Here is a 27,161-nt window from a genome sequence, read left to right as displayed (position 1 = left end):
CACTTTGGGCAATTTATCATGGCAAATTAACCTAACCTACACATCTTTGGACTGTGGGAGGAAACTGGAGCACCTGGAGGAATCCCGCGCAGACACTGGGAGAATGTGCAAAATCCACACAGACAGTCGCCTGAGGCTGGAATTGGGCCCGAGTCCCTGGTGCTGTGAGGCGGCAGTGCTAACCACTGAGCCACCATGCCATCCCTTCTGCTGATGCATCCTTCATTTTGCTCTGCATTGCCCAGTTTCTGGGTGCATAATAACAAAGCTGAGGAGTTGGATGATCACACCACATTCCATTCCTTCCAGGCCATTGTTGGAGCAAGGTTGGACTGCAGGTAAGAACTCTTCCAGCAACAGCTAGTTGGGGAGAAGTAAGAATGAGTGAAAGACATAATAGAAACAAGGCACAGTCTTTTTAGATACAATAAATGTAGACCCCAAGTGAAGGTATATGCTTCTCTTAGCTGGTGAAGACTTCAGGCAGCTCTTAGCTTGCTGTTGTCACTAAGCTCTTGAAGGAGGAAATTGTGTATATGTACACACCTGACTTAGGGCTTGATTGGTCTCTGATTTCCAGCATCTGCAGTCCTCACTTTTGCCTAGTTGATTTTAACCTTGCTGCGAATCCTCTTGCAAGGATGCCTACCTTGAAGAAGTTCTCTTCCTCTCTCCACAAGAATCTCTGAGTCTCCCCACCCCCCTCCCATTTATCTCTCCATCCTGGAGGCTCCCTGTCTGCATTCCTGATGAAGGACTTTGCCCGAAACATCGATTTTCCTGCTCCTCAGATGCTGCCTGACCTGTGCTTTTCCAGCACCATTCTGATCTAGACTCTGGGTGGATGTGCATAACCTCTGGAAGCTCTGCTGATGTTCCATCGCCTGTCTCTGCAGCAGTTGTCATGTTACTCCAAGGGCATGCTATCAGCCCGGGGCCTCAGAATGCACAGTCTCCGTGCATTCGAATCAAGAGTTTGCCCATGGGTCTGGGATTGCTGTCTCTCAGACTTGCCGCCTTGCTATCTTTTCCCAGACACAGGGTTCTAGAGAATTGTTGGCTATTTGCAAGCCCAATTATTCCAGACTTACATTTAATTTTGAGCTGTGTTTTCTATTACTGTTTTAAAGACACTTTGAAAGTGAGGAGCACCCAGGAAAGTGGTGTGATGCACAATTTCCGTTCACCGATGTGCTGTGGAGGGCAAGGGGCTCAATGATGAAATATAGATTTGATCTCCAGTTTACTGAGGTCCTGAGCTCCAGTCTTTGTCATGGATAGTCACCAAAACCCAAGCACCTTTGCCATTACTAGAGGAAAATGAAATTGGGAAATTAGTCATCTCAGACTATTCATCGACATTATATTAGGTAGTCAGTGGCACCATAAACACCTTATTAATTTAACCAGTACAAATTGTACAAGGAGACAGTGGGGATTCAAATGTGGAAAGCCCTGGTAACATAAGGTCCTTTCCACTCTTGGACTGAATGGGCGGGGATACAGTATTGTGAAATCATTTCTTAAATATTTAGTCATAACAATGAATGGAAATGTTGGGTTTATCTGGATGGATGAATGAAGCTGAGTCAGTAGGTTTTTCCTTGTTAGTCACCTCTTCCTGGCAGCCAGTTCAGAGTGGCACTGGCAGGGCCTCTGGACAGGGCATACTGCCTTGCCAGTGACTGGTGTCCTCACCTGGTCCCTGGTGGAGAGTTTCCTTCCAGGAGATGATGACCACAGCCTGATGTTTATATCTGCCAGCTGTGGCAGATTCATGAGACCACTCCAGTAACTTGTGTCATGCAGAGCTACCCTAGTCATCTTCCATTCTCACAAATTGCAGTCTGAATCTGCACTGAAGCTTGCAATCACAGAACTCCGAATCTCCGGAACCTTGTTCCCCGGCAGAATAAAGCACCATTGCAGTTTTTAAACTGACCTGCACTAACATCATAATGTCATAAATTACTCTGATTAGTTTGGAACCTTCACAGCAGTTAGTCTATTTATTGCAAATATCGCGGAACCGCACAGAATGTGTGTTTGTTTTCATTTTTAAAACTGCCTAAGTTGTTATTTCTTGTGCAGGTTGTGTGGGTAACAGCCACTTTCCCCTACGTTGTACTGTTTATTCTCCTGATACGGGGTGCCACTCTACCTGGGGCCTGGCGAGGACTGCTCTTCTACCTTAAACCTGATTGGAACAAACTGCTTACCACTGAGGTGAGTCAACCAGAACTACAGTGGCCTTTGATTTAATTCTGTTGACTTACTGCATTTCAGATCCTCTGGGATCTACCAGGCAGCCACAGTCTAAGATTTAGCACTCTAAATGCTATCAAACTGCTCTGAAATTTGCAAAACAGTACTTTTACAATACCTTTTTTGGAACCATGACACTGAAAGGGAATTGTACCAAGTTTTGTTTAAGTGAAAGGAACATATGTAGTGTGCACCGGATCAATTATAGAGTCATAGAGATGTACAACCTGGAAACAGGCCTTTCGGTCCATGCCGACCAAATATCACAACCCACTCTAGTCCCACCTTCCAGCATCCAGCCCATATCCCTCCAAATCTTTCCTATTCATATACCCATCCAGATGCCTTTTAAATGTTGCAATTGTACTGGCCTCCACCACTTCCTCTAGCAGCTCATTCCATACACGTACTACCCTCTGCAAGGAAAAAGTTCCTCTCTCACCTTAAACCTATGCCCTCTAGTTCTGGATTCCCCCACTCCAGGGAAGCGACTTTGTCTGTTTATCCTATCCATGCCCCTCATAATGTTATAAACCTCTATAAGGTCACTCCTCAGCCTCCGACTCTCCAGGGAAAACAGCCTCAGCCTATTCAACCTCTCCCTATAGCTCAAATCCTCCAACCCTGGCAACATCCTTGCAAATCTTTTCTGAACTCTTTCAAGTTTCACAAAATCCTTCCAATAGGAAGGAGACCAGAATTGCACGCAACATTCCAAAAGTGGCCTAACCCATGTCTTGTAGAGCCACAACATGACCTCCCAACTCCTGTACTCAATACTCTGACCAATAAAGGAAATGGTGGTATTATTGCAGCCTGCCCAATTAAGGGAATAAAGTAAAATGGCCACTCCCATAGTTACTTTGCCTCGTCCATCTCTTCCTCTGTATTTTCTTTCGCTCCACAAGAATCTGCAGTTCAACTTCAAAGGCACTGTCTCTTTACCCACTGTATCACATGCAAATGATCAAACCTCATATGTGAAATTTGAGATAATTTGCCTGTAGAGGATGTGATCACTGAGTTAGCAAGTCATGGGGATAGATAATGCTGGAGTGAAAATTCTAGGCTAACAAGTTAGTATGGTACTGAGGGAATATTGTGTCCTTGGACATGCCTTATCTTTATCCACAGTTGCTTAATATTACCGAACTTGAACATCACTGAGTAAAGAAACAGCTAATGAAACTTTACATTATGCGCTCATCAAGACATTTGTAAGAATGCCACATTTGAAAGAGAATAGTAATTTATTCATTTAATCATCTACTTTTGCATGAGAAATGGGTTGCTGATTGGCTGGCAAGTGAACCCTGATTGTCAAGGCATTGCCTTGACAACATCTCAAACAGTCAGGGTCCATCAGAGAAGATGATGGAATTGTGGTAACATCACTGTAGGCTAATGATTAGGGGATATGGGTTCAAATCTCAATTTAAATTTACTTCATACATCTGGAATTGAAAGCTGGTTTCTGTAATGATGATGACTGTCATCTACCATTACTTGTTGTAAAACCCTGTGTGGTTCACTAATATCCTTCAGAGAAGGAAATTACTATCCTTAGCTGGTCTGGGATATATATGACTGTAGATTCACTTCACTGCCTTCTGAAATGGACAAGCTAGCAACTCAGTTCAAAGGCATTTAGAGAAAGGCATCAAATACTGGCCTTGCCCATGACATCTACATCCCATGAAAGAATCTTTAAGAGTGCCGCCCAATCAGCTCACTGTTGCATGTGCAGTTGTTCCCTTCTTCCACCTGTCCTGACAAATGCAAGATCAAAATCTCAATAGCATGTCTCTTTATTTCTTCCATCAATTTTTTTTAGATCTTTGCCTGGTCATCTTGTAGGAAATAATGAACATTAAGTAAGTGAAGAGAATTAAAATGTCTAAGGTTTGAATATTTACAAAGATGACATTCAGCCCTTCCAAGTGAATACATAAAGATCCAAAACAGTATGAAACATGCACCTCCTAGGCCCAGTACACAAAGATCATACATTACTCAGAAAACTTCTAGCACTGAGACCCAGAGAGGCCTCTCGAGGCCATTAAAGTAAAATTATTTCTAAAATTCCATACAACACTCAACCACAGCTGTATGCATTTGCAGTTTATTGATCAGCATGCATTTAAATTCATCTTCTGTCCTGAAAACTACAGCTTAGCGTTTCTACTTGGTTGTGCTAGATTCTTCTCAAGTAACTTAATTAAAGTTGACCTAACTTGCATTGAAGATTGAAGAACCTTAAACACTAATAAGGTTTGGCACAAATCAGGTTTCCACAATCTCATGCATTATTTTCAAAAAAACATTGTGCTAGGAGCCAGCCCTTCCCACAAAACAGCCCACGCTCCCAGAATGAATTAATCTACAATGGGAGTCTCTGTTACTGGCATTCATCCACACATCTTTGGAGAGGCAGAAAAATAAATGGTTCTTTTGGATGCAAGGATGCCAATAAGAACTTTGTAAAAATGTTTGCATTTTATGAAATTTACAAAGTGACTAGTGTAACTTGGATACAGTTCTCTTTACTCTGAAATCTCTTTCAGGGTCTTTTAGAATCAGGTTGTGGTGGTGGATTGATTAAATATGTATTTTTGTGACCACACCATTTCAACTTCATTATCAAACTGCTACGGATTACCGTAAGGATATTGAGGAATATTTCTGAAAAAAAATTCTTATTTCATGGATCATGGCAGCTTTTGTGGTCAGTGATAAGTCAATGAGTTTGAGTGGACACACAAGAAAAATAACATCTCAAAATGGGTACAATTTGGAACATTAGGGTGGTTTAGTGGCTCACAGTACCAGGGATCTGGGTTTGATTCCAACCTTAGGTGACTGTCTTTGTGAAGTTTGCATGATCCCCCCCCCCCCCCCCCCCCCCCCCACAGATGTTTTCCTCTGAGTGCTTCAGTTTCCTCCTACAGTCTAAAGATGTGTAGGTTACATGGATTGGACATGCTAAAAATTGCCCTGTGGTGTCCAGGGATGTATAGGCTAGGTGGGTTCGTCATGGTTAAAAAACCCATACAGGATTATGGGGTGGGAGGTTTAATGTAGACTTGATGAGCCAAATGGCTTCTTTCTGGACTGTAGGAATTCTGTAGTTGGTGTCCAGATCATTAGCAGTGTCTGAAGATGAAACTCTGCTAAGAAGTTCAGTATGTTTCCTTCTCTGCAGTTTTTAAAGATAAGTAAATGATGGACTTTTGTGTGACAGCTTGGCTGATGTCTTCCACTAAAATATACAATGGTATCAGTCATATCTTCCTTTTATTTATTCTGTTCAATGTAGCATCCATTTCTGTTGTTGAGGGGGAGTTCATTACTAGATCGCAGAATGTCACATCTGTAAGAAATATGAGCAACACTGCACTCATTCAGTGCTGCACTAAAGTGTCAGCCTAGTGTCTGAGTGAGTGAATCTGAACTTGATGTGGATGTTAAGAGTAATTCCATCCACCGAAGCTATTGTTTTCTCTTTACATGAGACCCATATCCATTAGTTAAAGACAGTTTCATCCAGTCATGGAGCTATAGAGGAAACTACCAACGTTTATTTATTTGTTTGTTCCTTACAACATTTGTTCTTAACTTTTAATACAACTGTTTATCATTTCCTCTAACTCAACAAAACCTGGCAGCTACTTAACTGCTGCTATTATCTACTCAAGATTAATAGTTCATTTTCCACACTTATTAGATGTGAACAGATACTGAATTGACAATTGTATTTCCAACTCAAAATTGAGCAGTTCAAGTCCTAACTGGCCCAGGTGGGAGCATTCGTCTGGTCTTGGGTCAGTAGTCAGGGCAAGAGATATCACCCGGTAACAAATGATTACAGCCCAGCATACTGTCTACTGGAGCTTAAAGTCAACAACAGAGCACAACAGAAAGATAGGCAACCGTAACAGGCAAAATAAGAGTACACTAACACATCTAAAGAACATTGTAACCATTGCTGAAAATGTGTTGCTGGAAAAGCGCAGCAGGTCAGGCAGCATCCAAGGAGCAGGAGAATCGATGTTTCGGGCATGAGCCCTTCTTCCGAAACGTCGATTCTCCTGCTCCTTGGATGCTGCCTGACCTGCTGTACTTTTCCAGCAACACATTTTCAACAAAATAACCACCCAAATGATAACCTTATTTTTCAGTGGCCAGGAATAAAACCACAAGCTGAAATATTACTTTTCAGCATTTTTGGCTCATGGTAGCCCTGCATATTAGAAAATGATCCAATCATGAATTTTATGCATTGGCCTTGGATTAGTGAATCACGTTCTTGTCTTTGAGTCAGGAGGTCAATGGGTTCCAATTTAACTGTGTAGAGACTGTACCAGGAAATGTTAATACCCCAATAAAGTATGGGTGAACTGCTGCACTGTCAGAAGCGCTGTCTTTGGGTGACTTTTCAAACAGAGGCTGCTTGCTCGGGTGAATGTAAAAGATTCCACAGCATGATTCAAAGAATGGGAGGTGACCCAGCATCAGGATCAATTTCCCTTGCTGTCAGCAAATTGGCTACTGTGTTTGACTACTAAACAGCAGTTCAGTATCTTGAGATGGCTTAATTATTTCTCTTAGAGTGAAAACTGCACAGAAGCAGGCTATTTAGTGCATCTAAGAGCTTCAGCTGTCCCACCATTACAAAACACCTTTTTTCCACATGCGGTGTCCCTAAATGTAGAATAGTTGGTGGTTACTTCATTTTTGCTTTACAAGAACTTGTGCATAAATTGAATTGCATGTTTCCCTCCGTTAAAACAGTGAATACATTCCAAAAGTACTTAATTGGATGTAAAGAAATTGTTGGCGTAGTGATGGAAGTTCTTTCATGCTGCCTTTTTAGTTCACTTTCTAATGATTAGATAATCATGAACTGAAGTTAGGTCATTTTGGAAATTCCGGAAGGTCTTCCTATCTCATTACTATATTGTCTTTGTATTTAAATCCCTTCTATTCTATGCTCATGATTCTGAGTTTTATTAAAGGATTACACATTAGCATGGATAGCTGATTAGCTGGCTGGCAGATAACAGAGTATACACAAATGAGTCTTTTTCTGATTAGCAGGATGTGACAAGCAGAGTCCTGCAGGCATCTGTTCTGGTCATTTAGCTTTTTACAATTTATATCAAAGACTTAAATGAAGGGAGCAAAGATCAGTAGCTAAGATCACGTGAAAATAGGTAAAAAAGTGAGCGTGTTGTGAAAAAAAGAGGACAAAAGTTGCAGATGGATGTAGAAAAGTTGAGTAAGTGAGTAAAAATCTGGCACAATGAATATAACATGAGGACATATGAAGTTGTTTGGCAGGAACAGTAAAAAAAGTTCATTATTTAAATGAAGAACAACTGTAGAATTCTGAGGTACAGAGGGATCTAGTGGATGAGTCACAAAGTTAGTTTGCAGATACTACAAGTAATTAAGATGGCTAATGAAATGTTGTCTTTTATTATTGAGGGAAATTAAATATAAAAATAAGGATATTTCTGTTTTCGACATAGAGGGCATTAGAGAAACTAGCATTTCAAAAACTTGATGTAGTTTTTATCTTATTTAAGGAAGGCGGTAAATGCACTGGGCGGGGGGGGAAGGGAAGGTGGTTACTAGACTGCTGGAGAGAAAAGTTTAGTCTCTGTCAAGACGATACATTGTCCAATGCTTATAATGGAATGATTGGATCATTATAAGTGGTAGGGACTGTATTAGCAACCCAGAGACAGTAATAAGTCACAAAATTGATTTCAACGAATCTGGTAATTTGAGGTTTGGCACCAGAGAAGATGACCATGATGGTTACTGGATCACCATAAAAACAAATTGGTTCGTTAATGTCCTTGTGGGAAGGCAGCCAGTCACCCTTACCCAGCTTGGCTACAGAAGTCTACAATCCACAAGATGTGGCTGACTCATAACATCCTCAGAAGAACTTGACACGGGTAAGAGACACTGCCTTGTCAGCATTGCTTACAAATTTCAAAAAAGGAAATAACCTGTATTTGTCATAGCACTTAGACATGGTATCTACTTAGTAGGATCCCTCCCCACTATATAAAGGTGAGCTCCAGGCACTTTTTGGATCTTGGTTTTTATTTTGCATGCGTGGTATTTCAAAAAAAGAGATGGAAACTATTGTACTTTTCCAAAATTGGTGTCAATATTACTAATATCAAGAGTAAATGATGGGTATTTATATTAATCTCCACCAAGGTTGTTTATTGCATCTCCTTTCTTCCAATCATTGATAAGAAGATGTAAAGTGTAAGAATTGGTTGTCATTTCTCAAACTACCTTTTATTGAGAGAAATGTGATGGTGAAGCTTTAGGGCTCTGAGTAATGAATGCTCAAGACACACAGCTATTTTACAGCATGTAAAGCCTTATATATGAAAATCTGCCACTAGAACAGAAGTTAAGAATTGTTATTATTTAAAGGGATTCACCTCACCTTGTGTTTGCAGTAGAGATTTACCCCACTCCACACTCCCTCTTATTGATATGGTGACTCAGTGGAAGGTGGCATGGTGGCTCAGTGGTTAATGCTGCTTCCTCACTGTATCCCCAGGGACCCAGGTGACTGTCACTGGAGCTTGCACATTCTCCCTGTTTCTGCATGCATTTCCTCGGTGTGCTCCAGTTTCCTCCCACGGTCCCAAGATATGCAGGTTAAATGGATGGCCATGCTAAATTGCCCATAGTCTCCTGCAATATGCATGCTAGATGGTTTAGCCTGGGATAGAGTAGGGTTATGAGCTTGGGCGGGATGCTCTCAGAGAGTTGGTGTGGACTTGATGGGCTGATTGGCCTGCTTCCACATTGTAGGGTGTCTATGATTTAGTTCATCATGTCACAGACCTGATTTTAAAGAAATTTGCAGCATCAGCTTTGTACAGCAAGTCTATATAACTAGATGTGTAAACGATTTAATTCCTGGGTAGCTATCTGCCTTTCCTGTGTATGAAAACCTTCATTGTAATTTTTGACGTGGTTTAATTGTTGCTATTGTTTAAAAACAAAACAGTCTCTCAAAAATAGCATCCCAGACAGCAAATGGAAGTATGGCCATGGAATTATTAACCCACTGCGTTACTTGGAAATGCATAATAACTCAGGAGTGGCGATTTAATCTGTGCTTTAATTAAATGGGATTTGTCAGTTTGTGTTCAATATCAATATAAAATGACAAGTAATGACTCAGCAAACAAACAAGGTACTATTATTTATTACTTGTGTAACTATGTCAATTCTCCAGAAGTCCCAGTTTTCAGGGTATTATAATTTATTGACTGTATCTCTGGTTTTATCACAAACCATTGCCTGTCTCCGGGGATCCACACAAAGCCAGAAATCTAGGATTATGAAGGGCAGGTAATTGTAATGAAAGAATAGAAGTACTGGGAGCAGGAGTAGGTAGTTCCACCATTTGATAGGATCTTGATTGATCTCATCTCAGCCTCAACTCCACTCTTCCATCTGCTACCCATAATCCATCAATCAGTTACTAGATAAAAATCTGTCTGCCTCCTCCTTAAATTTACTCAGTATCTCAGCATACACTATTATCTGATTGACTGACCGTTCAATAAGTATTATAATGGAACATTAGTTATCTTGGATTATATTAAAGAAATATAACACCAAGTGAAAGAAGGGACTTGCATTTTTATAACACCTTTCACAATCTCTTGGATCTGAGATATACATCCAAAAGAGTACATTGGAGTTTTGAGTACTGCTAGTAGAGCTGTTCACTGCCTGGTTAAAATAGGTGGATTGTGTACACTGAGTGGTTGCCCATTTGGACCTACAGACATTTACATCACAGGAGGTCAAACAGCCTCTGCGTCTGTACATGTCAACAGAGATCTGACCATATTAATCCTGTTTAGCTTTTGGCTCATAGCCCAAGAGGCTATGGCAATGCAGGTGGATGGCTAAATACTAAAATATTATGAGACACATCTGACTTATCCTTTCAGACTCCCACTGCTCTCTGAGTGAATAAAGTTTCTCCTCAACTATCCTCTTAGCCTTCTACCTTTTACCTTTTAAAAGTTAGCTGACATTCAAATCCAAAATTGGGCCACATGGTGGATTAAATCAGTGTTATCTTTAGGTCTGTAGTCAAGGAAGGATGTTTTTCTGCCTCTTTGTGATTTACAGGTAATTTTCTATTCAGAGACATTGTTGCACACTTCTGGAGCAGGTGGGACATGAGCCCAGGCCTCTAGCTCAGAGATAGGGACACTACAACGTTGTGCTACAAGAGCACCACCTTGTTTTGATAATAATGGAGAATGAGTAATCTGAACCATCATCTGAGGACATTAGCATGAATAATGCTGAGCCATAATTAGCCACTCTTGGGCGTAGAATTGGCAATATTGTTCAAAGAGAGTTAGAAGGTGAAAGATTCATAAGGTGGTGTGTCCCGAATTGTGGATTCAAACTGATTGATGGTGACAGGATAAGAGAGCCTTATTCTTCAAATGAATCTGTTATCCAGATTGGTACTACATTAGGCTATCAGGGATGTCAAATGTAATACTCAGGTATAGATTCATCTATACATCACTGATCTTTCTGAACTGCACAAGCTCAGGTGGCAGCACCTGATGGTGGAAGTTGAATATTGCCTCTTTGCAACATTGCAACACCCCACACAGAAATAGGCAAAATGTGTCAGTCATTAACCTTCATGGTTATGATTTGAGATTGTCAGACTCACTCAGTTTAAAGTTGTAATTTATTGACAGTGATTAACCGCCTAACTTCCCACTTCAATTCTTACCTGTTATACCATGACACTTCGATTTTCATCTCTGCAGTAGTGACCCCGTTTGATGCAAAAGACTGAAAAGTCTTTGGATGAGTCAAAGAACGATGAGTTATTTTATGCAGTGTATTGCCATCATTGGTGTCAGTACAGTTGTTAAATAATGAGTACCATGATTGGGATGACTTAATTGGAAAAACATGAAAAATCTTTGATTCATGAAGTGCACAGTGATATGACCACCTCATTACTGATGAAATGTTGTTATACAGGATTACTTTACAGTTTAACACGTCTCCTTTATGGAATATAGCTGAGTCTATATTCTTTAGAAAAGCAGAGACTTTGAGGGCAATTTGCTGAAGGTGCTGACAATATGAAGGGAATAGTTTACATCTTTGTGGATTTAAGGATTGAAATAATAGGGCAAATCTTTGTCCGTTATTTTATGCAGTTTTCAGAAGAGGTTTCTCCATTTCTTATGGTTCCACATGGGTTACCTCAAATCATTAAACTCTCAGCTGACAAGGACTGAACTGGCTCCCATTCTTTCTTTACCTGACCCCTCATTGGTTGCAACAAGGCTAATTTGAATAGGATCCCTTTCTCCCAGAGCAAATGATTTAATGTTTTAAAAGGGGCCAAATAGCCAGACATTCTTGAATTTACAAAGAGATTGGGCTTATTTGTTACTAAACACAAGAAGAAATAATAACTCTGCACACACACAAACAGATAACAAAAATAAAGTGAGTCCAAAGAAATGATGAAAGCAAAAGATAAAATATATAGGTCAGTTTCTGAGTGATTCATGAAGAGTGGACTGTATAATATTGTGGCTGTTACATTGGATGATACAGTAGTATCAGTATTTGTAGTTGAGTAGATGATTTTCAAATTTTTGGCTTTGTTGAAACTCTTTTGTCCTGGTTCCTTTTGATAGTGACTGACTGCCAGTAGTTAAGGAAGAAAGTGTCCTATTCTTGTAATGCTTTGCAGGAGTGTTTTAATGGATTTTCTCAAGCTATGCCCTTCACAATATGCCAGACCACACACTAGCATGTCAGGCCACTAGCACATAGACCGGGGATTATATTTTTAACCTCTTCAGAAAAGGAACACAAACACGTCTGCAAAAGCTCGCTCCCTGCTGAGGGGACAAGGCAATCAGCCTCTCATAGGCGAAAGTGAGGACTGCAGATGCTGGAAATCAGAGTTTAGATTAGAGTGGTGCTGGAAAAACACAGCAGGTCAGGCAGCATCCGAGGAGCAGGAAAATCAACGTTTCAGGCATGATGAAGGGCTTTTGCCTGAAATGTCAATTTTCCTGCTGCTTGGATGCTGCCTGACCTGCTGTGCTTTTCCAGCACCACTCTAAACTAGAATCAGCCTCTCATTACAGGTGGTTCTTCCATAACACAATTGTTGTATCCTTGTGCAACCCTGCATTATAGAACAATGGTGCTTTCCAAACAGCGCTTAAAGTATTGGCGATGTAATCGCATTACAGCCAACACGTATTTTAAAAGCTCACGCTTTAGAAACCATGTTCCCAATTCATCAATCGCGTTACAGCAAATTTGCATTAACGAAACATGCCATTATAGCAGAACGACCTGCATCTCTACCTTTTTAATCTTTCTTTTTGAGACACCCCTATGTGCCTTGCCATAGATCTGCACAGGATTTACATCTGCAATCAGCTGTCATAATCCTCTTGGTGTTTAAAAAAAAATGCATGTTGGAATTAAAAGTTTAATATATCTTTTGGTGGTCTGATGCACTGTCGAGATTTATAGCTGTGAAGTTTAATAATGATTGTAATAATGCTGAGATTTATAGCTGTAAAGTTTAATAATGTTTTGAATAGCTTCTCTTCTTTTGTTTCCAGGTGTGGGTGGATGCTGCTGCACAGATTTTCTTTTCGCTTGGCCCGGGATTTGGTGTGCTCTTGGCATTCGCCAGCTACAACAAATTCAATAACAACTGTTACAAGTCAGTCTGTTAAACAATATATGGAGTTCTTTTCAGAAAGTTATCTTGTTTAGGCTTGCACTTATCACTGCAATTATTGAAGCTTGGCTCCCGGTAGGATTGTGTGTGCCAATGCAGGCAAATGAAGAACAAAATCCACTTTTAGTTCCCATTGTTCAGATCAAAGTCAATTATGATAAGGGCCAGGCAGATGAGCAAGTTTAACCCCAATAACATTTCCTATACTTAAAGGTGCACTGGATAACACTGCACCAGTTTTGTGATAAATTGAGTGTGTCTTCAATCATTGGAAAATACATAGACTAAGACTTTGGATACAGGGCCATTCCTGTAGCAAAGTAAATTGAGATTTTCACTCCATCTATTTGGGCAGACGATGGGATATTGCCAACTCACAGCTCCTATCAATTGGGAACATTATGAAGGTTTTGATAGAAAATGTATCAGACTAATAAAAATAACAATGATAAAACATTCAGTCGAGTTACAAAATTGAATATATGAAATAAAATATTGCAAATGCTAGAACTCTAAAGTAAAACCAAAAAATTCCCGAAATACTCAGAATGATGAGTAGCACTGTGGAGAGAAATGTAGAGTTAAATGTATGCGGTTGGTGACCTTTCATAAATGATCTGAGTCTTACTCTCTCCACAGGTACTGTCTGATCTGCTGAGTGTTTCTTGCATTTTCAGTTCTTATTTTTGGATGTGTAGGTGTTTTACCAAAAAGCTAAGTCATTCCTATCCAGTGACATTCTCATCTGATTAACTATTCATTTTAGGATTATAGTATCAACATGCTTCATTAAAGCATAAGGGAGGAGAGTCAATAGGATTGGAAAAAAATGATTTGCAGATGATAAATGATGGCTATCCAGGAACTGCACCTGTTGCACACATTATGAAAGAACCATTTCCATTTTGAAACCAGGAGCAGGAGTAGGCCATTCAGCCCTTCGAGCCTGCTCCACCATTCATTATGATCATAGCTGATCTTCTATCTCAGTGCTGTATTCCTGCTTTCTCACAATACTCTTGAAGCCTTTAGTATCTAAAAAAAACTTTGTATAATGCAGCTGAATGCCTGCTTTACATTTTAACCATTGCATTTTATTTTGTGATGTGGGACATTGAGTAAAACTCAGATACCCATTTTAGTGAGCAAACTGAATAGCATCCCAGCTTAATTAACAAGGTCTCTGAATGCATTAAAACCATGCAGTGAGTGTTCTGTATAATAATTAGATGATTTTACAACAAAATTCAAAAAGTTTACTCAACAATAATTTGTGAGAAATTAAAATGTGACCTAAATTGAATTCAGGCAATGGACTATTTCTTGTTTACTTGCTTTAGGGATGCTTTGGTTATCAGCGCTGTGAACTGCTTGACCAGTTTCATGTCTGGTTGTGTTATGTTTACTGTCCTTGGCTACATGGCAGAAAAGAGGAATGAAGAAGTGGCAGATGTGGCCAAAGACACCGGTAGGATGACATTGCAATAATAAAATGCAAACTTCCGACAGTTCCAGAAGTTCATAACCAGTGACAATGGTGTGTTTCTCAAAATGTACAATTCGAATCACTGTGTACCTTTTTATTATTCAGAAGGGTAGTTTTTAATAGATTGAGAGTTCTGATGAGAAAGTAATTGGTGAGGCGACTTATAATTTGCTTTCCAATCACTAAAAGCTTGTGGTCTCTCAGGAATAACATGAACACCACTTATTAGACGGTAAGATGCATGAACAGGCAGAGCCATTCGGCCAATTGAGGTTGCTCCACAATTCATTGAGTTAATGTCCGATTTGATAATCCTCAACTCTACGTTCCTAGCCTATTCCAATTACTCTAGGTGCCTACATTGATTAAAAATATGTCTGTCTTAGCCTTTATTTGTTAAATGATCCAGCCTTCACAGTGCTAAGCAGTAAAGAATTCCACGGATTCACTACTGTCTAAGATAAGAAAAGTTCTCATTTTTGTTTTAAATGGACAACTTCTTACTCTGAGACAGTGCCCTCTGGTGTTAGATTCTCCCACAAGTGGATTCAACCCTTTCTGCATCTACCCTGTCAAGTTCTTAAGAATCTTACATTTCAATGCGGTCTCCACTCATTTTTCAAAACTCCAATGAGTACAAGCCTAACCTACTCAATCTCTCTTCATAAGAAAGTCCAAACATACTCAATCAATTTTGTGAACCTTACCTGGACTGCCTCCAGTAGCAGGGTGTTTTTCCTTAGATAAGGAGTCCAAAACTGTTCAGTTTTCTAGGTATGGTTTGACTAGTGCTATGTCTAGTTTTAGCAACACCTCCCTATTTTTATACTCCATTCTCTTTAAACTAAAGATCATCAGTCAACTTAACAGTCCCTATTATCAGCTGAACTTGGGTGCTAGTGTTTTGTGACCTATGCACAAGGACTTCCAAATTATATTGTGCTGCAGCTTTCTGCAGTCAATCCCCATTAAATTAATATTCATCTTATCAATCTTCCTGCCAAAGTACACCACCTCGCATCTTCCCACATTATATACCATCACCTGATCTGTCTGTCACTGTAGACTCTTTGCATCATGCTTAGTCATTGCTTCCCACCTATTTTTGATTCATACACACACTTGGTAATAATACATTGACTTCTATCATTAAATCATTAATATAAACATAAATAATTGTGGCTCTAGCACTGGTCCCTGTGGCACTCCACTAGTTATAGGCTGCCATCCTGAAAATGCCTTACCCTGCTTGCCTCCTTTAGCTATCTTCTATTAATTAGCCAATTTCACTATCTGTACTAAAATACTATAAAGAACTCTTTAAAAATTATCAGACATGATAACCTTGTAACTGTTGGAAAATAGCAGGGATGGAGACTCCTTGATTACTATCCCTGTGGTCCATGTACCTGTCTTCCTAGTGTGAGAAAGATTAACCCATAGACTGTTCACAAAGTAAACCCATTCATGGTTAGGACAGACAATTATTTTGAACAGTTGTGATTCCTGGTCCCTCAACATGCTTACATCTGACATATACAGAAAATAATATATTTATTTACAACGTGGTCACTACCAGTGAACTGCTTTCGCAATTATAGTTTGTTTTATGAAAATTAATATCACAGAACTAATTAAAAAAATCTATTGAGATAATGTTTTAATATTTTCAGCTAGATAGAGATCCCATCTAAAATATACTAGCATATGCATTGTACAAAACAGCTAATTTTCACTGATCTGATTGCTCAGAGGAGCATAAAGACAAATAAACCATTCCTATGAACCATGATCTTTCAGTGCATTTATTTGAAACATTTGCTGACTATAACAATATAGTAGCTAAAAATTAAATCTTTAAATTTAAGAGAGATTTCTAAATGTAAATGAAATTATAGAACTATTGCTTTCATAGATATGATTATTTCCTTTAATATCTAACATTAAATAAACTATTGATAACTGAGATTGATTTTCAGGAGAGTAATTTAATCAACTTATATTACAAGATAAGTCACTAACAAGCAAGTAAAAATGATTGACTTTGGTTTGTTGCCAATATCAGAATTTCTTTGAACTCATTCATGGGATGAGGGCATCGCTGGCAAGCTCAGCATTTTGTGTCCATTTTTAATTGCCCTTGCGATGGAAACGGCCAGCTGACGCTTTGAACAGCAGCAGTCCACATGGTTCTAGAGTTCCTCAAAAATCGTTTTCAATCGCCAAGATTGAGAAAATAACAAAGAAGTGATGTTGGACTAGAGCATAATGTCCCAGGTGCAGAACTCCTGGAAACCATTACATACAACATGCTATAATTTCTTCAGACCCAAACAGAAAAGTTGAAAAACTGACTCTGATAGCTCCTCCCCCCCATTAAAATCAACAACACGATTGAAGTTGTTGACTTTAAGCCATTGTGAATGCTACAGTCGCCTAAGCCATTGCTGAATGGCACTCTTGAGCTTAAAATCTTTGCAGTCAATCATAGGTAACTACTAATATTGAGAAATAATCATGTTGCCCTCATTGGGTGCATTTTGATGTTTATCTTGGAAGTTTTGTGAATGCCAAGGGTCATTTACAAGTCAGCTGAAAAGATGGCCGAAGTTGGTTGATTTAGCCTTAACCTACATCCAAATGTGACTTTCTATATGCAAAGCAGGTTGTTAATCTTAGACGTTATGGCTGTTAGTGCCCATTTACACCTTTAGTAGCAAATCAAACTGACACAGGGATTGCAAACTACTTGAGAAACTGAAGACCTAAAGTCTATAGTTTCCATGTTATTTAGACAACATCAAAAGGAAATTTGGCAGCGGTTGGGATGGGGGAGTGAAATGGATGGAAGGGGTCACTGTTAATGAATTAAACAAGCATAAGGCAGTGCATGAGGTAAATCAAATTACCACAGTTTAGGTTTGTGCTAGTGTCTGCCTGTCTGCATGATCACAAAACATCTATTTTCAGTAAATTTTGGTGCCAGGCAGCCTCACATCTCATTGGTTTTATACAGTGGCCATTGGCCATGCAGCTTCCAATTCTCCCATCTACCTGACTGTGGTGTATTCAAATTACTTAACAGTGGGGTATCAGACAGCACAATTACCTAATTAATGTTATTTGTTGCTAATATCATGGATCCACTGAATTCCAGGACTTTATTTCAAATTGTCAGAGGAGATGTTATGCCAAGTCAACAGAAGAAGTTCAGCTGGATGAAAGGTCTTAATAATAACATTGACAATGAGACCTGAAGCTTCTGTCACAATATTTAAAAATATTTTTAATATATAACAATTCTATGTCTCCTCCTCTAAATTAAAAACTTCATTTAATCGCAATATACTTTATGGGATTCACCTTAAGGACGACAAATCGAAGAGTTTGAATAAATAGTTTGACAATTTGATTGTAAATTGTTTATAATCCCGGTGGTAACTGATTTAAATGTTCCAGTCAAATGCATGCACAGAGTTTGGTGATTTCCAGCAGTAACTGAGTGAATGCTATTCAAAGTATTTTCTGATTATCAGTCTAATCTTCAAGCCTCACTGACTAATTCATGTAGAAAAGTAAGAACGATGAAATTATGAGCTTCCTTACATGTGTCCGGTACCTTAGAAAGGCAGACTCCAAGCAAGAGGCTAGGATGCAAAGGTTTAAAAAGGAAGAAAGTATTGAAAGTATGTTTATTATTCTGATCGGTTTATAATATCTGCTTCTGCTTTTCTCCTCCTAGGCCCCAGTCTACTTTTCATTACTTATGCTGAGGCAATCACCAATATGCCTGCATCCACATTTTTCGCTATAATATTTTTCCTAATGTTGATCACATTAGGCTTGGACAGCACGGTAAGCAAAAGATCAGAGAGCCTCGATACTAGTCACCTGCTGAATTTTTTTTTTTTGCCTTACTAGTATTGAGTTGTTTCATATTTCAACATGCAGACAGCATGATATTTGATATGAAAGTATTTAAAATTTGTTTATGGATCATTGCTAATCACATGTCTGAGATGTTAAGAGACACCTCTAGAGTAGGTATGACTTCTACTCGTGCCTCCTGACCCAGAGATAGAGACATTACCATTACACCACCAGGCCCTTCAACATTCGTTGATAAATATTTTCCAGTCACCCTGTTCAGGGATGTTATGGCACATCTCTGGAGCAGGTGGGACTTTAAACCCCGATCTACTGCCTCAGAGATAGGGACATTACCACCTTACGGGAGACAGTGAGGTCTGCAGATGCTGGAGATCAGAGTTGAGAGTGTGTTGCTGGAAAAGCACAGCAGGTCAGGCAGCATTAAGGTGCAGGAAAACCGACGTTTCGGGCCAGAGCTCTTCCTGATGAAGGGCTCCAGCCTGAAATGTTGATTTTCCTGCTCCTTGGATGCTGCCTGACCTGCTGTGCTTTTCCAGCAACACACTCATTACCACCTTACCGCAGAGGACCTAAACATTTGTCTGAATACTTAGTTGGTTTAATGGAATCACTCTGAGATTACATCTTATTAAATAAATACATATACTGTTTTGAAAGAAAGGATGATGTTTTATTGGCCTTGGATGGCAGGAGTAGAGACCAGGGAGATTGATGAAATGCTGGAAATCAGCATTTGGGTAGCATCCTGACACCGTCCCCCTGAGAGTGAAATTTCTCGCAGGCAGGAATGGCTGGATGGCAAACTGAGGTGGGCAGTGAATTTAAATGGTCATTGGCCCTATGAAGAGCACTTTTGTCCTGGCAATTTGCATTCTTTGGTGGCCACTCAGCTCTTCAGCATGTGGAGAGGCCCCTAGCTGCAAGGAGCTTCCCTCTTAGCAGTTTCCTGTTTGGGTCATTTGACATGAAGACTCCATGGATCAGGAAGAGAGCTGCTAGTTACAAATGATATCCTCAAGCACCTGCACCCACCCTAGCTCATTGCTGGCACTGGAAGAGCTTCCCATTTACACTTCAGGCCCTGCCGGCTTCCCGCATGTCAAAAATTATTTAATACCCACATTTCAGCAGGTCCCTATAAGGTGGAGGTGCCCTCACATTGTCCCTACTTCCTTAGTGGTGATCACCAATCTCAATGCTATGGCTCCAGAGTAGCCAGGCTACTGATTGGGCAAGTAGAGTGGAAGGCCCATTCAGATCCCTGATTGGCCACCTCCCCTATCAGTCGTTCCCCTCCCCCCAGCAAAATTAAGGGGTAGGTGCCAATTGAGTCTACTGACTACCCTAAAACCTCCATGATCTCAAGCCATTTTAAAAGTGTCTAATCTTCCTTCCAAACCATACCGATGTTTTCACTATTTTTAACGAATTGTATATCATCATCTTCCATTTACAATGATATATGCAGGATTAACAGCAATAGAAACAGTAACAATTCATGAATGGTTTCCATGTGAGTTCGAAAATTCATTAAGTATGGATGTTCATGTAAAATAAAAAGAGTTTTGATCAGATCTTCTGCTTTTGTTCCTCAGTTTGCAGGCCTGGAAGGAGTGATAACGGCACTACTAGATGAATATTCAGAGTTACTTCGAAAACATCGTGAATGGTTTGTGCTTGGCCTGCTCATAGTCTGCTATTTGGGAGCTTTGAGCACCCTTACATATGTAAGTTGAAAGGTTTAACCTTAATCATCGTAAACTGCATACCAATTGCACTCTTATAATTACACTAGAGCCTCCTTAATATCTGTTAACTTCAGTTTCAGTTTAATATTGGATTATATTTACTTTGGTGCCATTTGTTTTAATAAATTCAAGATGTGTAAACATAGTGTGTACTTTGCCTGTTTGCCGTTTACCATTTGCAAAATTACTAATATTGGTACACGAGGTGATTCACCTGGTCCTTACCTTATGGCAACTTAGTATTTCATATCTTTGCTTTAGTGTCACTAATTTTATGGCCACTTTTAAATAAACATGCAGGGAAAAGACAAGGATGGGGGGAGCTGGGTAAGTTGAGGTTGGAAGAAGCCAGCACTGATGTGATGTGCTGAATGACTTCTTCTGTGTTGTAAACGCTTCTTTGATTCTTCACACATTTTTGGAAAAGCTGAAACCGTTTCATAAAATTCATCCCCCAGACAAGCAAACATTTGAAGCAGAAGAATTTGGAGAGCAGCAACAAGAGAAGGGGACAGGGGATTAGCTTTGAACTGCTAAAGCAGAATACCAACATAGATACAGTAGGCAGAATGACCACCTTCTAGAGCGTAAACATCTATTAAACAGAAATATTGCTTACAAAAAGCTTTTCTTGCTGTTGTATTAGTTGAAAATTGGTGAAGTCAGCAGTTGTGAATTCATAATGCAAAATGTGATTGGTTAGCCATGAGCCACATAGTGTCTTATATTTGTTTGTGCGTTGTGGGTGTGGATAGCTTTGGCAGCATGTATTGTCCAGTTCCTAATTCCCCTCAGATCTTCCAGTCTCCAAATAGTCAGAGATTAGACATCCCTTGAAAGATGTGTGCCAGAACCACCTGGAGGTTTGGATGCACAGACTATGTGGTAATTACCATGGAAGTTTACACTTTCCATGGGCAAAGATCCAGTGTCTGGACTACTCTGACAAAGTCCCAACTCTGAGTTAGAGTTGGAGAGTTCAGAGGGGTTCTTCGTTAGCTTAATAGTTAGCCACAAAATGTTTGACGAATTAAAACCTGTTCTAACCTGTAGCCAATTTGAATATTGCTGAAAAAAGAGACACTTTGAAACTTGCACTCGTCAAAAGAAATTTGCAAGAATACCAAACCGAGAGACAAAACCAGCGCTAAAGCTGCAGGAGAGGAGAGGGCTATTGGTTGGCTATGCTTTGACAAATCATTGTTTAAATCCTCACCCGCTCATTAACCCAATTGTCACCCTCCTCCTTCACACACCTACCTCATCTCCGTTGTGTTCAAATGACTTTGGGATCTCTGAACAGTATTTCCTCACTGAAACATGGCAGCCATCGCCATGTAGCTTCTATGAAGGTCCATTCCTTTGCTGCCTGCATGACTTGCTTAGTGTCACTGTTGGGATTGTACTTGCATCAAAGTTGAACCTGAAAAAATCCTGGGAAGATATGTGGGTCACATCTTGTCTGATCTGGGTCTTAGAAAGGGCTTTTGAAGACATGGGAAAACAGAATGAAAGCTTTGCATTCACAACAGCAAGTAACCAAAATGGAAAGTTTTCTTTATAATTTTGCTTTGTTTCACTGAAAAATATCAATTCAAACAGATTGATTTAAACATTTAGCTACATTGTGCATTGCAGCTACATGCTACTTTCCTTGGTTAGAGGAATGACTCAGTTTAACCTGTAGACTCCTCCATTGACTTAACCGCTCCCATCATAAGCAGATCATTTAAACTTGTAATATTTGGGTAAATCTCAAGATTCAAATCCTTGCCGATTTTCTTCATCCTTCTCACCACCCCATTCATTAAACAACTCAGATTTCTTTTTCTGGGAAAGTGTGTTACACAACTGCTTTTATTGCACTTCATAATGTGAGGCAAACACTTTATTACTTAACTGTAATTGGAATGCCTGGAATGATGTCAATTCTAAATTGTTGAGCAAAATGACACTTGCTTATCATTTTGACTCATTGTTTCCTGGCATGTGTTCAATGGGATCTTGATCAGATGGGCCAATAGGCCAAGGAGTGGCAGATGGAGTTTAATTTCAATAAATGTGAGGTGCTGCATTTTGGAAAGGCAAATCAGGGCAGGACTTATACACTTAATAGTAAGGACCTGGGAGTGTTAATGAACAAAGAGACCTTGGAGTGGAGGTTCATAGATCATCAAAAGTGGAGTTGCAGGTAGATAGGATAGTGAAGAACATTTGGTATGCTTCCCTTTGTTGGTCAGTACAGGAGTTGGGGGGTCATGTTGCGACTGTACAGGACATTGGTACGGCCACGTTTGGAGTAGTGTGTGCAATTCTGGTCTCCCTCCTATAGGAAGAATGTTGTGAAACATGAAAGGGTTCAGAAAAGATTTACAGGGATGTTGCTTGGATTAGAGATTTTGAGATCTAGCGAGAGGCTGAATAGACTAGGGCTATTTTCCCTGCAGCATCGGAGATTTATAAAATCATGAGGGGCATGGTCAGAGTAAATAGGCAAAATTCCCTGGGGTGGGGGGAGTCCAAAACTAGAGAGCCAAGGTTCAGGGTGAGATGGGAAAGACTTAAAAGGGACCTAAGGGGCATTTTTTTTCACACAGAAGGTGGTGCGTCTATGGAATGACCTGCCGGAGGAAGTGGTAGAGGCTGGTACAATTACACCATTTAAAAGACCTCTGGATGGGTATATAAACAGGAGGGGTTTACAGAGATATAGGCCAAATGCTGGCAAATGGGACTAAATTGATATAAATAGGATATCTGGTTGGCATGGACGAGTTGGACTGAAGAGTCCATTTCCGTGTTGTATATCTCTGTGACACTATCATTCTATGAGCAGAGGACTAAAGAGGGTTATTCCTACATACTAACTGGTTGAAAACTATTGATTCTGGATAAACCAGACCTCCCTCCACATGGACAATATTATCCATATTTTTTAGCAGTGTAGGATTATCCTGCTTTTAGATATCAAGATCACAATTTTGCAATCAAAAAACCTTTCCTGATTTGTTGTACAATATACCAATTTTTAGATCTCTAAAGCTGGATTTTAATTCCTGGTGGTCCACCGATCAAATAAAATGATGAATTGACAATGAGCCTCTGTTCTCTGTAACCTGTGATCTTGTCAAATCATTCATGCTTTGTCTGCACACCCCTGAGAATTCATATTATTCTTCTCATTAATACCTCTATCAGTCAAACCACCTCTCACCTTTGCATTTACATGTGTGTATCTCTCCAATTCTAAAGTTTCAAACTCCTGTTTTTAATGGTTGTGTACATTGGATTTTGTACTTTGTACATGAGGGATCTGATAACCCTGCAAATGTTCTAACCAATATTTATCCCATCACCAATGTCATCCAAACAAATTATCTATTCATTATCTCCTTGTGGGACTTTTCTGCACACAAATTAGTTGCCATGCTTATGCGCTTCAAAAGTTCTTAATTGTCTGTAAAGCACATTGGGGCACCTTGGTGTCATTATAGCATTATGGAAAGAAATGATTTAATTGTTGTGAAAGTGTCTTGTATATTGCCCTATAACCTTGCATTTCCCATGGCTAATTCACTTAACCTGCCCATCTCAGGACACTATGGGCAATTCAGCATGGCTAATCCACCTAACCTGCCCATCCTAGGACTCTACGGGCAAGTCAGCATAGCTAATCCACCTAACCTGCCCATTCCAGGACTCTACAGACAATTCAGCATGGCTAATCCACCTAACCTGCCCATTGTTGGACTGTGGGAGGACACCAGAGCACCCACACACAGACACAGGGAGAATGTGCAAACTCCACACAGACAGTCGCCCGAGGCAGATATTGAACCTGGGTCCCTGGCGCTGTGAGCCAGCAGTGCTAACCACTGTACCATCCACTTTCTTATAGCTACAAAACGTTGATGCAATGGTATTTTGATGAACTGTTGCTTTTGTTAGTTGTATTGCGAAGGTGAATAACACAATAGAGACAGGTCCTCAAGACTCTGTTATGCATTTACATTTAGGGAATAATGTAGTAACCAAGCCCAGGTTAATGCTGTGGGGACACCATCTTGGTGACATTTAAATTAAATTAGTAAAATCTGGAATTGAAAGCTAGTTTTAGCAAAGTTGTTGTTAAAATTCGGTTCACTACTCTGGGGAGAAAACCTGCCATTCTAACCCAATTTAAGACTCTAGACTCACAACATTGACTCTTAACCATCCTGTGAAATGGCAGAGTAAGTTATTCTGTTCAAGGGTAACTGGAAGTGGGCAACAAGTGCAAGACTTGCCAATGATGCCCACACCTCATAATTGTTTTGAAATGATGAATAATGGTCATATATTTCTGCTATTTCAGGGTGGGGCATTTGTGGTGAAATTTTTTGAAGAATATGCTACTGGAGCTGCTATCATTGCTGTTGTTTTTCTAGAATCAATAGCAGTGTCTTGGTTTTATGGTAAGTGAATTTACACTGAAGAATCGTGTGCAACATTGGGGGAACTTGAATTCAGTAAGATAGATTGCTGAACATATTTCTCATCATTATACATTTGAGGAGCACAGGATGTTCAGAACCTAAATGGCTTTAATGGATTGTCCTTTTTAAAAATGTATCCTTTCATCATGTTTCTTTTGCTAAGATTTTACAATATGTTGATCAGATTATGCTTAAAATGATTAGTTTGGTAACCAGGTAACAAAATGATCTACTCCCGTGATAAAGGATCTGATAGAAAAACCTGTTACGAGCAATCCCAGGTATAACATTGATGTGATAGTGAAGAACTGTGACTGAAGCCTTAGCAAAGATGTTACTATTTATGAAGAATCCCAAACTAGGAAGCACATATATGATCATTAGTAAGGAGCCCAAAAAGGACCTCAAGATACACTCCTTTAACCAGAATGTGTTAAGAATGAATATTTGTAATGCTTCAATTGTATTGGAGCTTGGTTAGCCTACATCTGAAGTATGTGGGCAATTTTAGCCTCCTCAACTCCAGAAAGATGTTATTGGCAGAGAGGAACTGCAATGGAGGTTCATCAATCTTGTTCTTGGGATGACGGGATTGTCCTTTGAAGAGAGATTGAGCAAGTCTAGCATGTATTCTTTAGGGTTTTGAAGAATAAGACATGATTAGATTGAAACCTACAAAATACATAATTGGATAGACTCAGGGAAGATGTTTCTGCCAGTTGTACATCCAGAACAACCTAAAAATAAAGGGGATGCCACTTAACCCCGAGATGGGAGTTTTTTTGTACTCCGAGGGCTGTGAACCTTTGGGTTTCTTCATGCCAGAGGACTGTGGAACCTCAGTGTTTGAGTATGTTTAAGGTAGAGATTTATAGATTTCTGATGACCAATGGCATATAGAGAGGATTATGGCAATTGGGAAGGGTAAAATGCATTGAAAATGTTTGATTATCTACGATGATATAGGATAGCATGGAAGATCATTTGAATGGCTCACTTCTGTTCCTGTCTTTCTATATCGCAGTTGAGGCAAAAAGCATAGATGCATTAGGAGGAAACTAGTTAAAGAAAAAAGGTTTATAGGATATATTGATAGGGATGGTTGATGAAGAGTGGGAGGAGTGAAGTATAAATACTAGTTTAGATTAGATTCCCCTACAGTGTGAAAACAGGCCCTTTGGCCCAACAAGTCCACACCAACCCTCCGAAGAGCAACCCACCCAGACCCATTCCCCTACACCAAATACTATGGGCAATTTAGCATGGCCAATTCACCTAACCTGTGCATCTTTGGATTGTGGGAGGAAACCGGAGCACCCGGAGGAAACCCACACAGACATGGGGAGAATGTGCAAACTCCACACTGACAGTTGCCCGGGGCAGGAATTGAACCTAGGTCCCTGCCGCTGTGAGGCAGCAGTGCTAACCACTGAGCCACCGTGCTGTTTGGACCAGTTGGACCAAATGTCTTTCTGTTCTGTAAATTGCATTTCAGCTTGAGCAAAGTTAAAAAAAATCTCACAACACCAGGTTATAATCCAACAGGTTTATTTGGAAGCACTAGCTTTTGGAGCGCTGCTCCTTCATCAGGTGTCTCCAAATCACAGCTTGAGCAATGCAGCCTTGAAAGAAGAGTTAGGGAGATGGCTAAATTAGAAACATAAAATAAATATTCTAGATAAGCTAAACACAGATTATTTTAAATAAGTGGAAATTGATGACAAATAAACTTCAGCACAGGTATCAGGAAAACATTTATTATATGATCCACCAAACAAAGTCGAGCCTCCCAACTACTCCATTGTCCTCCAAGAGCCACGTTAAAATCCATCAGTTTGATCAAAGTTTTGGTCATCCCTGCCAACATTAACTTTATGTCAGTGTCTTTTTTACTTACCCGCACCTTTGTTGAATTGGGACTTTTTAAATGCGAGAATGATGCAGGATGTTTTGATAATTAATTATGAAGAATAATGTAGAATCAAAGTTATATATGTTTAGTGACCAAGTTACATTTGCATAACTTGCACGTGCCCCATCCTATAATCTCCACCTGAAAACTTCACTTGGTTTTGACCCCCATAAGGAGATGGACTAGGAAGATCTTTTGATAAAAAAAATCAGTTGTTGCACTCTCATATAGGATTACCAAGAGGGAACATGTCAGTAAAGAACTGCTGTATATAGAGCTTCCATTTGTTTGAATTAATTCCTATTCATTTTCCATTCTGGTCTTACTACTTTAGGAATGAAACGTTTCTGCAGGGATGTTAAAGAAATGCTTGGTTTTAGCCCTGGCTGGTACTGGCAGATATGCTGGTTTGCGATTAGTCCACTTTTCCTACTGGTAAGATTAGCCTTGACGGCAGTTTTTCAACAACTTGTTACTGATTTATATCTAGTACTAATTAAAGATGGGGCACTCATTTCAAGGCACAGGAAACTGACAATATGGGTGTAACAGCGATCACATTAACATT

The 27,161-nt window shown here is 39.7% G+C and overlaps 1 protein-coding gene across 5 annotated transcripts in view; it reads left to right on the top strand.

The window, feature by feature from the left end:
* slc6a4a (solute carrier family 6 member 4a) overlaps positions 1–27,161 on the top strand; it is a 58,927-nt gene that overhangs the window by 23,145 nt on the left and 8,621 nt on the right. For all 5 annotated transcript variants that reach the window (XM_087977341.1, XM_043718424.2, XM_087977340.1 and 2 more), the window contains 7 exons: positions 2,092–2,226; positions 12,960–13,063; positions 14,422–14,549; positions 18,310–18,422; positions 20,054–20,185; positions 24,561–24,660; positions 26,928–27,028. In XM_087977341.1, coding sequence (XP_087833467.1) covers positions 2,092–2,226; positions 12,960–13,063; positions 14,422–14,549; positions 18,310–18,422; positions 20,054–20,185; positions 24,561–24,660; positions 26,928–27,028 — 813 coding nt within the window. The remainder of the gene's footprint in view (positions 1–2,091; positions 2,227–12,959; positions 13,064–14,421; positions 14,550–18,309; positions 18,423–20,053; positions 20,186–24,560; positions 24,661–26,927; positions 27,029–27,161) is intronic.

This window comes from Chiloscyllium plagiosum, unplaced genomic scaffold (assembly GCF_037043375.1).
Source record: "Chiloscyllium plagiosum isolate Xiang-an unplaced genomic scaffold, Cpla_swu_hap1 HiC_scaffold_31, whole genome shotgun sequence".
Lineage (NCBI taxonomy): Eukaryota > Metazoa > Chordata > Chondrichthyes > Orectolobiformes > Hemiscylliidae > Chiloscyllium > Chiloscyllium plagiosum.
This window is presented reverse-complemented; position numbering and strand designations above follow the sequence as displayed.